General features: G+C 44.3%; 1 protein-coding gene across 4 annotated transcripts in view; it reads left to right on the plus strand.

Moving 5' to 3' along the window:
• The window catches only part of ARHGAP42 (Rho GTPase activating protein 42), a 448,389-nt gene extending 436,463 nt beyond the window's left edge, over positions 1-11,926 (plus strand). For 2 of the 4 annotated variants that reach the window (XM_019524221.1, XM_019524225.1), the window contains exons 23-24: positions 6,609-6,688; positions 6,867-9,102. In XM_019524221.1, coding sequence (XP_019379766.1) covers positions 6,609-6,688; positions 6,867-6,955 — 169 coding nt within the window. In that variant the 3' untranslated portion in view covers positions 6,956-9,102. Of the gene's footprint in view, positions 1-6,608; positions 6,689-6,866; positions 9,103-11,289 lie in introns of those variants that run through there. The other 2 variants (XM_019524224.1, XM_019524223.1) reach the window with 2 other exon arrangements.
• The last annotated feature ends 94 nt before the right edge of the window (positions 11,927-12,020 follow it).

The following is a 12,020-nucleotide window of genomic DNA, read 5'->3' on the forward strand; positions in this document are numbered from 1 at the left end:
AAAAAAAAAAAAAACAAAAAAAATCGTAAGTCAGCCTGGAAGTACACCTGCTTGTATCTTGGCATGTTTGCATATTTATGCAGCCAGTTCATCACTGGCTTTTTCATTCAGCCATCTAAGAGATTGTATATTCCAGTGTCTAAAACCCTTCTAGGAAGGAACAAAACTAAGGCCCAAAGCTTTGGGGCTTTTGTCCATGTATTGGTGTGTGTGTCAGGGGGAAGGGGTATACGAAGTTTTACTTTTTAGGCAAACAATCTCAGTTCATCTCTGATCAGAAGCTGAAATTGGAATATCTTATTGACCACAAGGGAAGCAGGAAAAAGTTTGGGGCTTATTTCACTCGTTTTTGTAAAATTCTTGTCCTCTTGACTCTAGAATGGACTTTAGGTGCCGAAATGGCACCTTAACTGAAATGTAGATGCTTACTTCGAAATAAGCGATCCACAAAGGACTTTGTCCCTGCCCCAAAGACCTTTTGATCTGAAACAAAAGGTTCCCCAGTTACCTGCCATAGTTGCCTTTGCTTTTCCTAGAAAACTTACTTAATTGTCTGAAGTTCACCAACTGGGTATATGAAAGGCTTGCGCAATGTTAAGTGCACAAATCCTCTGGGTTCACTATATATACATATAAAAAGAGTGAGATGGTTTTATTTATATATATATATGTATATGTATGTATATATGTATATGTATAAAAATCAGCAGTACTTGTGGAGCCCTTGGCATTACATTAGCCTCAGCGACCAACAATAAATTACAAAAATGTCCAAAATTATTTTTATTACAAGAAAAAATGAATCACAGACAATAAATGAAAGCTTACAAAGAAAACATTATAAATCATAGTACATGTACATTATGTTGCTCCTCAGTGGCAAATAAACTGGAAACAAGCTTCACTTCTCCTGAGAACTCCTTATGTTCTGAGTCTGTAAAAGGGAAACAAAAAAGAAAAAGAAAAAACCCAGCGGCTCCTGGACACCTCTACTCTGTTTCAGGTCTTAATGCTCAGTCCTTGTCATTTCTGCCTGAAACTCTGCTTATGGAGGAGGCACCACCCTCTTAATGGGCTATTCAGACCTCTTCCGGGGCCTCTAAATGGATCCAATGTGCTTGTATTAGATTTCTTTTTTCCCAGCAGGTGCTGAGAGCATGAAACACATTTCTCTGGTCAAGAGAAAAGATATTAAAATTCCCATCAACCTCTTTCAGATCCTGTGGTGCTGGGCAGATTTGTTACCCTGCTACCAGCAGGAGGAAGACCTCACCCAACCCTGATGAGTCAATGTTTTCAGTAGGACAGTCTGCTTTAGTCAACCAGACCTTGCTTCTCTTCACAGACTTCTCACAGAACAATCCCCTCTGGGCCCAGCTGCCATATGCTCTCACACCTGGTTGCTACGGTGGTGTTTGTTCCCCTCAACTTCAGTGGTACACACAACATGGCCACCAGCCACCACCATTTCCCCACCCAAAAGGGTCAGGAGGGTCTCACTGACCGTCCCAAGGTGGACATATTTTGAAAAGTTCCCTCCTACAGTACAAAGGAGTTACACATGCTCAGAAAAGATACCATCTTGGCCAAGCTTGAACATTTAAATACATAAAACCCCTGGGAAGCCATTTGGGATTTATGAGCAAGACATTCCTGTGCCTACAACCCCTGGCAGACCTGATCTGGTAGTCATGCCTAAAGATTGCTGAACACACACTGATGAAAGCACTTACTGTCATTTTCATTGGAGATTACAGACAAACCACTTTCTCCTACTTCCCAGGATCATTCCCAGGGCATGGGCTAGGCTGGAGCGAGGTCATCTGTACCCCTTCTGCTGAAGTTGAGCCACTGTGCAGAGAGAAATGCAAATTCTTTGTGGCCAGAGGGTGAGCAAGGGAGCAAGTCCAGGTCCCATTCCTTGCTCAAGGGATGGCTTATGCATTTTATATTCAGGAGTTGTCAGACAGAATGTCAGACAAAGAGCAGGGACTGGACCCCAGGGGTCCCTGCCTCCCAGAGGAGTCTTTTTTGCTAGAAACAAGAGGCTGAGCTATCGGAAACAGCTTGCTGTCCTCCTTACTATGTCCACTGTCACCACAAAAAGATGTGTTCAAGATTTTCAGTGTGACTTGCACTGGTGGCTGTCCAAAAAGGCCTGTTAAGAAAATTCTGAAAATCAGGGCTTTCTAAGGTATTTCAGGTAGGATACCACTAAGCTGAAGTACTCAAAATCATCCAGTGCACTAAATGCCCTCTTAGAAACAATGTGGGTGAAACTAGACTAAAGCTGTGCACTAGTATGAAGAGTCACAGGACAGAGACATAAATACATGTAGGAGAATTCTTTCCACAAGACTCCACCATTCATTTTCGGACCTCACTATACTCATGCTCAAGAGCAATTAACAAAATACCTTTAAAAAGTGAGCCTGGGAACAAACTACCTAGCTGGAGACTAAGGACTGAACACTATTATTGGCTTATGGCAATCCTTCTCCAGATAATCTTTCTTCATATTACAGATGATAATGTTCTTCTTCCCTTTTGAAAGACCTTGATCTTCCACTAATCAAGCTATCCTTTCTTCTGTGACTTGCCTGTCTGCTACCCCTGGGAATTTCTCTCTTCCCCAGTTGCAGAGCACTGTGGACTGTTTTTAATCTTTGCTTTACCTGCATCTTCCTCAGACCTGAAAAAAAAGTCTATTCCAACTCTGCAGTTGGTCCAAAAAAGAGCTATCACACACAGAAATCATTGCCTCTCTCATCTTTCCAGGATCATCACAGCTACAACTTCACTCAAAAACTACAAAATCCTCTGCTGAAAATCTAGACTTTTAGGCTAAGTCCAAATGTTCAAGAAGCCTGAGGCGGAAGCACTCTAAATATAACGCTTTACTCAAAGCGCTCTAGACCAGAGGTTGCCAACCACCGGGCCATGGCCCAGTACCAGGCTGCAGCAGGTTGGCTGCCAGATCATAGCATGAGCCCCCCACTCAGACCCCTTTCTGTCTGCCCAGGCAAGCAGGGCACCATCAGGAAGCTTTCTGTTGTAAAAGCCGTGCGGCGGAGCAGCCCCGGGAAGGAGGCAGCCAGCTTCACATGCCCCATCCTGCTCCCACCAGGCCACAGTATAAAAAAGGTTGGGAACCAAGCTCTAGACTAGGTCAGGACAGAACCAAACACATGTGTGCTGTTTGGTGGCAGGGAGGTGGGGCAGGAGCCTGCCTGCACAAGCTGCAGCCAGCAACCTGGGGGCACTCCCACATACCTCCCAGGAGGCTGTGGGAGCAGCCAAGCAGCCTATCATCCCTGAGTAGCTAGTGGGGCCCTTCTCCCCAGCCCCACTCACACACCAGCTGGCTGCTGTCAGCACCAGCAGCGGGGGGGTGGGAATGAGAGGGAGAGGAAATGGAGCCTCTGCCCCATAGGTGTAGCCTGGCCCCCAACCAAGACTTATGTCCGCAAGCTTGAAGAGGAGGGAGGGAATCTGTATAGCAGAGAGGCTCCATTTCCCCAGGCTGCAGCCAGGAGCCTGGGGCAATGGAGCCTCTTTGCCACATGGACCTGACCCATGTAACTGCTGGGAAAAGGAGCCCAGGGTCTTTCTCCCACAGCCCCCCTGGCCAGGTTGCAGCATACTGCAGCCCAGCTAGGGTGGCTGCTGAGAGAGAGACCCTGGACTCCTTTCCCCACAGCCCCCCTGCCCAGGCTGCAGTGTGCCACAGAGCTGTTGGGACAGAAACCCCCCTCTCCTCCAGCCAGCTTGCATGCAGGATTGGTATCGGGGGCTGTCACTGACTTAGTTCAGTGACAGCTGAGAGGGTGGGACTAGCCTGGCATGGCGCTCAGGCAGAGCACAGATCTGCCCTAGGCCAGAGAGCAGCCCTGCGCAACAACACCTGGGATGATGGCAGTCATGCTCTAAATTAACCCTTCATGGGATTTAGCACAGAAGTTCGATAAAGCACTCTAACAGAAAGGACCCTCTCACTTCAGTCCCTGGAAAAATCATGGAGCAGATTCTCAAGGAATCTAAGAAAGTGATTGGGAACAGTCAGCAGAGATTCACCAAGGGCAAGTCATGCCTGACCAACCAGAGTCCAGAGGAGAGCCATGCACGTGATCAGAGGGCAGGAGAATAAGTCTTATGAAGAGAGGCTGAGAGCCATGGGACTCTTCAGCCTGGAAAAGCACAGGCTCAGTGGTGACCTGGTACCTGCCTATAAGTACATCAGGGGTGTGGATCAGAATCAGGAGGAATGTCTGTTCACCAGAGTGCCCCAAAGGATGACAAGGACCAATGGTCACAAACTCCTCCAAGACCGTTTTAGGCTGGACATAAGGAAAAACTTCTTAATGTCTGAGCCCCCAAGGCCTGGAATAGGCTCCCTCCAGAGGTGGTGCAAGCACCTACTCTGGACTCCTTTAAGAAGCATTGGATGCTTATCTTGCTGGGATCCTTTGACCCTAGCTGACTTCCTGCCCTTGGGGCAGGGGGCTGACTCGATGATCTCCCAAGGTCCCTTCCAGCCCTAATGGCTATAAAATCTATGAAAAACCAGATTGCCTTCTCTGACTGGCTCTATGGGTGTGGGAAGACCAGGGATGTGATATACCTTGACTTTAACAAGGCTTTTGATATGGTTTCGCACAATATTCTCTCAGGCAAGCTAAGAAAGTATGGGTTGGATGAATGCACTGTAAGATGGGTAGAAAACTGACTGGATCATTGGGCTCAGAGGGTTATATTCAATGGCTCAATGTCTAATTGTCAACCAGTCACAAGTGGAGTGCCCCAAGTGTCGGTGCTAGAGCCAGCTGTCTTCAATATTTTCATCAATGACCTAGAAGATGGCATAGAGTACACCCTTAGCAAGTTTGCAGATGATACCAAGCTGGGAAAAGTAGTAGCTATGCTGGAGGGTAGGGTTAGACAAACTGAGAGATCTAGACAAATTGGAGGCTTGAACCAAAAGAAATCTCGTGAGGTTTAATAAGGACAAGTATAAAGTTCTGCACTTAGGGTGGAACAATCCCATGCACTGGCACAGGCTGGGGACTGACTGGCTGGGCAGCAGCTCTACAGAAAAGGACCTAAGGGTTACAATGGACAATAAGCTGAATATAAGCCAGGAGTGTGCCCTTGTTGCCAAGAAGGCTAATGGCATACTGGCCTGCATTGGTAAGAGTGTTGCCTGCAGTTCCAGGAAAGTGATTATTCCCCTCTGTTCAGCACTGGCGAGGCCACATCTGGAGCACTGTGTTCAGTTTTGGGCCCCCCACTACAGAAAGGATGAGGACAAATAGGAGAGAGTCTGGCAGAGGGCAACAAAAATGGTGAGGGGGTGGGGCACATGACTTCTGAGGAGAGGCTAAGGGAACTGGAATTAGTTAGTCTGCAGAAGAGAAGACTGGGGGGATTTAACAACAGCCTTAACTACCTGAAGGGTTGTTCCAAAGAGGATGGAGCTAAACTGTTCTCAGTGGTGACAGATGACAGAACAAGGGCCAATAGTCTCAAGTTGCAGCAAAGGAAGTTTAGATTGGACATTAAGAAAAGCTTTCTAACGAGGAGGGTAGTGAAGCACTGAAACAGGTTACCAAGGGAGGTTGTAGAATCTCCATCCTTGGAAGTTTGTAAGGCCTGGCTAGACAAAGCCTTGGCTGGGATGATCTAGTTGGGGCTGGTTATGGCTTTAGAATGCTTTCTGGCTGCTTAAGCAAGGTAGGTGTAACATCTGTACCTAGCCATAGTGACTGAAGCTATGACAGTGAGATGCTATGAATATGGCTCTGCTCATCTGGGGCATTGTGCCAGTCAGTGACTAGTCCCAAAATGGATGCTGAGATGGAAAGAGAATACCACTACTTCCCTTCCACATCAGCCTGTATCATGTTAGCCGCTCACAGGCTGGGGGAGAATTGACCTCTGTGTGTAAGTTGCTTTAGCTTTAATGTAATGTGTCATGTTGACTTTGTAATATTAATTCCATGAAAGAAAAGGCAGAGGAGATTATTTTACACACACACACACACACACTGTCAAAATATTAAAATCTGTAACAGATCATGTCCTCCTTGGGGAAAAATATCCATGGATACTCTCTGATAGCATCATAAAGGGGAACACTTTTATTACTTGAAGTCTTGAGCATATTACCATATTTACCTGAATCCAAAACTACTTAAAATTTAAGAGGACCCCACCCAATAATTAGTTTCTATACATGGAAAATTATATTTTTTTATACTTTATAATTTTCCATGGATAGAATATAATTACTGGAGGGTCATCTTAAATTCATGCCTGCCACTCCCCATCTCCCCCCCACTATTGTGGCAAGGAAAGCAGCAAGAGGGCATCAAAGGCCAAAACTTTAATCCTTTGCCCCTGCCTGTGCTTTTGCCCCCAGTCTCTCACTGCCTGCCCACTCCACCATGTGCCCCGCACTTCCCCCTGCCTGTCCTATTGCCTGCCCCCCACCATATGCCTCCCAACCCCATGTACAGTCATATCCAAGCAGTTTTCCTATCACAGATTCGCCTCTCTTCTTGCTCCCCACATTATCTTGTTTATAACCACCTTGTATTTTGATCTTTCAGACAAGCCAAAGCCATGTATTCCTGCAAGGCTGAGCATAGTCATGAGCTTTCCTTCCCGCAGGGGGCAATATTTTCTAATGGTAAGAAATGTTTAAACAATGCTCTTGCTTTATACAGAATACTAAACTAAACTGATCTCTGAGATAAAAACAAAGACATGTCACTTTGTTTCCCATTTTCACTCTCATTATCAGTCTGATATTGTTGATCCAATAGAGTTGATAATTGTTGGTTTTTTTGGTTTTTTTGTTTTTGCAGTGTACCCATCAGTGGAACCAGGCTGGTTAAAAGCAACCTATGAAGGCAAAACAGGGCTAGTTCCTGAGAATTACGTTGTCTTCCTCTAGTATACTTTAGTGGACAGCAGTATCTTCATGGTATCCATGGTAACAAATAATAAACACTATGATCTTTATCTGACACAGATATGGGGATCAGCCTGTTAGTCAAGAGTAGTATATCTCCTTCAAATTCTGTAACTCCACATTATATTGCTCCCTATGAATAGAACAGGACATAAAGAAATAGTTAACAGGGTTTCTTTGTGCTAAAGATGGTACTCTGTTTAAATAACTTCAGCTGTTCACAAAAAGGTTGTTCTGGTCTTCTTTTGCAGATAAAGAACGTTACAGCAATACCATCAAAAAACATGTCATTAGCTGCAAACCATTTGGGGCCTGAGATTTAACCAGACCAATATAAAATTTACAGTCAATGCACTCTGGAAATTTTTACAATCGCATCTTTTAACCTGTAAAATAATTATAATATTTTTCATAATGTAAGACTTATTTCTGTTATGATACATTTCTCCACCAGAAAACTTGATTTGGACATTGGTCCTAGTCATTTCAAGGAATGAGTTACTTTGTTCTTAAAGCAAGGTTTTGAACTTGTGTTATACAATGAAGTTACAATATACGCATGCTACTTTGTAAATAATTTATATAACTGAGAACCAGATTAGGTTGTACACTGACAAAGCCTTAAGTGCTCCTCCAAAATGTGATTTTGTTTGGACTGGTATTTCATTTGAGCACCACACAGAATTTTTATGTCTTTCTTTCTTTCATCAATATAATTATATATTAATAATAAATTATATTTATAGCACCCATCTTCCCTAGGGCATTCTCAGCTTGTCTAAAAACTGAAATACACAAAACAATAACATTCTGATACTAACATTATTGGAAAACATTTATGGTTAGCACCAAAGAAGGACAATAAATCTAAAATTTGAAATACATCTGAGTCTCACTTCTACTTGTTACATTTAGCTTTTCCCCAAATGATCTGGGAAGTAGCTAATTTTATAAGCTATGAATTCTGAAAGCTCGATCTAGCTATTCAAAGTGTGTGATATTAGATAAATTTGGTTATTTTGTTGAATTTGAATGGAATTTCCTCTGACTTTCATTGAACTATTTGGCCACAATTCAAAAGCATGCTAGTGGAAGGCTTAGAGCAGGGCTGTGAAACTCATCCGACCACATGGGCTGAATGAGTGGTGCAGCACCTGTCCATGGGCCAGTCTGGAACCACAGACAAGACCTGCATTCAGATCCAATGCATGTCCTGCAGTGGCTGGAGTGGATGCCTATGCAGCCCAGTCCTGCTCCAGCCACTTTGAGGGCTGTACTGCATACAGCAGCTGTTGAGGGGCTTTGCTGCACAGTCCTAGAGGCACCATCATGGAACTGTGCTGCGTACACTGAAGCAGCAGCCATGGGGCTGCGAGGCCACTGCATGCAGCATAGCGCTGGAGTGGCACACAGCTGCTCCGGGGCGGTGCTCTATGTGGCAGTTGCTCCACTGCTCCAGGATGTGAGCTGAAGCTGGTAGCTCATAGAGTCATCCATTATGCTTCGCATGCAACCTGTTGGCTATTCTAAAACCTATAGGCACCGCCGGGTGCTGGATCTGGCCCATAGGTCCTATATTTGACTCCCCTTTGTTAGAGAAGTGTTATATTGCGGTGGGCTAGTAATTATGCAAGAAGCAAGGATTTTTTCTTAAGGTGATATCTTTTATTGGACCAACTGCTTGGTTGGAATAAAGTTAGACAAGTTTTTGAATGCAATGTATTCTTCATCAGGTTCATTAGATCTGATGAGGAATGCATGATACAATCCATTCAAAAGTTTGTCCAACTTTATTCCAACCATGCAGTTGGTCCAATAAAAGATATCACCCTTAAAAAAAATCCTTTCCTTCCACATGAAGTGTGGTAGTAAAATTACTTGGCATCAATATCCATCGATTACTCATTCTAGAATTTAAAAGGGATCCGTTTTATATATTACTAGCAATACATTTTGCATAAATTTTCCCACCAGTAAAAATGATGTGTTAATAAAAATGCTATTATAAGCTGTGAGTTGGCTGACCTAGTCCATTGAAGAATAACAGTCCATAAAAGGAGAATAAGGAGCAAGTCATAAAATCGTTGCAAGGGAGGAATGTTAACAGATGTCCAAGTTAGAAATGCACTCTTTCTGCTAAAATAAATACCCTAGTGTCTAGTTCTGAAGTCCTTATTGATGCATCTCCCACTGAGTTTGGACATTCCCAATCACTCAGTAGACCTACTAACTTGGTGGACCCCATTCTTGGGGAGTCAGTACACTTTTTCCTCAACCTACTTTGAAGCCTGTGCAACTTATGCTTGCATTTATACTTGTTACTTCAGTGTAAGTTTAAGTAATTTGCAAATTTGGGACTAACTCTTGATTATGGTACTTGAATAACACGTGCTATTCAAGCAAATGTATTTCACTTCCACATTAACACCTTGTGGCTGAGTTCAACATTTTTAGTGCTACAGGACAATTTTACTCTTGTGCAGACTTAATGACTGATAGCAGTTTCTTGAGTGGCGATATTTGATATATTGATCCTCTCTTTACTTGGGCAGTAGGTGCTACTTTCTGCCAGGGTAGTTAAGAGCCTTTAATGGAGCAGAAAACTGTCAAACCTTGAATCACTTTCAAATTTTCCAACACGTTGCCTTATAAGACAATATACAAAGACATTTGGGAGAAGTGTTTCTCTGGCCAACTACAGTTTCTCCTGAGAGAGTTGCTGCTCTCCCAAGAAAAACTAGGGATGTACAGATGTTCAGGATATTTCTCCCAGTACAAAAATGACCTGTCTAGGAGCAAAATAATCAGAAAACAACTATGGTTAAATTGCTTCTGGGATAGTTCCACCTGGGACAGTGAATGTCTGTACGCATTCTGAGGGAAGCCACAGCACAGTCCTCTAGCATCCCAGGGTGCATTGCTGCTTCCTCCCTGCCTCCCTGGGAGACAGTATTTCACTTTGGCTGGAGTCTACTGCCCCAGCCAAGCAAGGGACAGAATACACCCCCTCCACAATCCCCACAGTATGCTACAGGGAAACACAGGCTGATCCTGAACAATGTGGGTCAGCCAATCAGGCTGTCATCCTTCTCTAGACACACTGAGGAACAGGCAGTGCACGCTGTGATGTATGCACGAGGGCTCCCTGGCTGCACAGCATCAGCACCACAAGTCTCAGGTTTTTAGGGGTCTCCGAGTAAGCTTTTCTACCAGGAAAACAAACCTGGGGAGAGCTCTCAGACTATTTGAACTCGTTTATGCAGCCTCTGCTTGCTTCTGAACCTGCTTTCTGCATAATGTAATGGTCGTTGCTTACAGAAAGTCACTTTCTTGAGCAATTTTACTGCTGAAGTTCAGGCTTGTGGCAAAAGTTCACATAGTGCCTTCTGTACACAATTTTAAGTGTTGGACGGAGCTCAGCAGGGAGTACAGGCAGAACAGTCCTACGCTGAAGTCTAAGTATCTTCTGTGTGCCACAGACAGAGGCTCCCTGCCAGCTTCAAATACACAGTACATAGAGCTCAGCTTAAAAGGGAGGATGGACTGCTGCATCCATGACAACATTTATTCAGTGACCCAACATGATTTGGCTCATTTGTTCTGCTTTACTGAGGAATTTCATAGTATCCCAGTTCACTGTAAGGAAGGTTTCAGCTCATCTTATGAAGAAAGTGTCCACCTCCTGGTGTTATAAAGGGTAATTCTAAGCTGCATCTTCTTGCACTGCACAGTCAAATACAGTACCCTGATGTACTTGCTTGATAGGAGCATAAGAGATAAAGCAGAAAGCAAGTTCCCACTTAGCACATCACATCTTGCAGTTCTTACGGCTTTTTGCACTGGGAGAAAAACTCCCATCAACTCCAGTATATAACCTACCTGCCATCCAGTGACCCCAGGTAACCTCTCTACATTTTACCAGCTACATTCTGTCACCCAGTCAATATTCCCCCTTTTTTCTCCCCCTGCCTACCTGTCTCACACCTATTGTCTCCCATCATCTCTGATCTGCACTGCCATGCATTTGCATTTTCACTGACCTACATTTTGCATATTGGTTTCTGTTCCATCCATGAGAACACACAGCACCACCAGACTCTCTATGCCTGAAGAAGGGTGTTTGTACCTGAAAGCTTGCAAAGAAAACATTTTTCCAACTATTTAGCTGGTCTAATAAAAGATATCACATTTACCCAAAGAACCTTGCCAGCCCTCAACTCCAGTAAGCACTTTGCTCAAGTCAGAGCTCCAAGGGTTTTCTTTTGGTAACTAACCATTGAAATTGTAACTTATCCCATGTTCTGTTTTGCCTAAAGGCATGAACTTGTGGTTGCTGGGGTGACAACTGGCTTGCTCTACCTGAGGGTCCCAAGGAGAAGTGATGCAATAGGAGAATGGACTGTGCTTAGGAAACTAGAACAGGCAGTGACTCTAGCATGGAGCAGTCTTCAGCTAGACTGTGGCTGGCCCCCACAGAGGGGTGCACTAGTTGGGGGAGGCCACTCCTTGAGCTCTGATTTCCTACCCTCACATATCAATCAATTACTTGAAGATTAATATTTCTATACTGCTCTGAAGAGTAAACTTCAGTAAGCTTTTGAGGGGACGTGAGGAAGATCAGCATTTTCCCTTCAGCCTATGAATTGTGTGAGCCACTCTCTTCCTCAGCAGGCTACAGCAGAAAGGTGTCTGGTACACAGGAATCTGTGAATGTAGTTGTAAAAGGATGTAGCCAACCCAAGAATCACATTTCTACTTGATATGATCTAATACCTGCTATTCGTTACAAGGTACCCCTGAGGAGTACTTTGCCTGGGAAAGATTAGTGATTTTTATGCAGGGGTTGTTTTAGGTTCCCTTGATGCATGAAGTGGGCAGTTTCTTTGTGTTCAGTTTTATTGAGGATGCCAGATCCACCTAGATGTGCAAGATGATATCAACCAGGAGCAGCAGCAGCAGTAAAACTGGGAATGAAGAGGGCAGGAGTGTCTAGAGGGACCAGACTGCCGGAGGTGGGGGGGGGGGGGGTGGCACATGGGCTCGTGTG

The sequence above is a fragment of the Gavialis gangeticus genome, unplaced genomic scaffold, assembly GCF_001723915.1.
Source record: "Gavialis gangeticus isolate Ggan-Ray unplaced genomic scaffold, GavGan_comp1, whole genome shotgun sequence".
NCBI lineage: Eukaryota > Metazoa > Chordata > Crocodylia > Gavialidae > Gavialis > Gavialis gangeticus.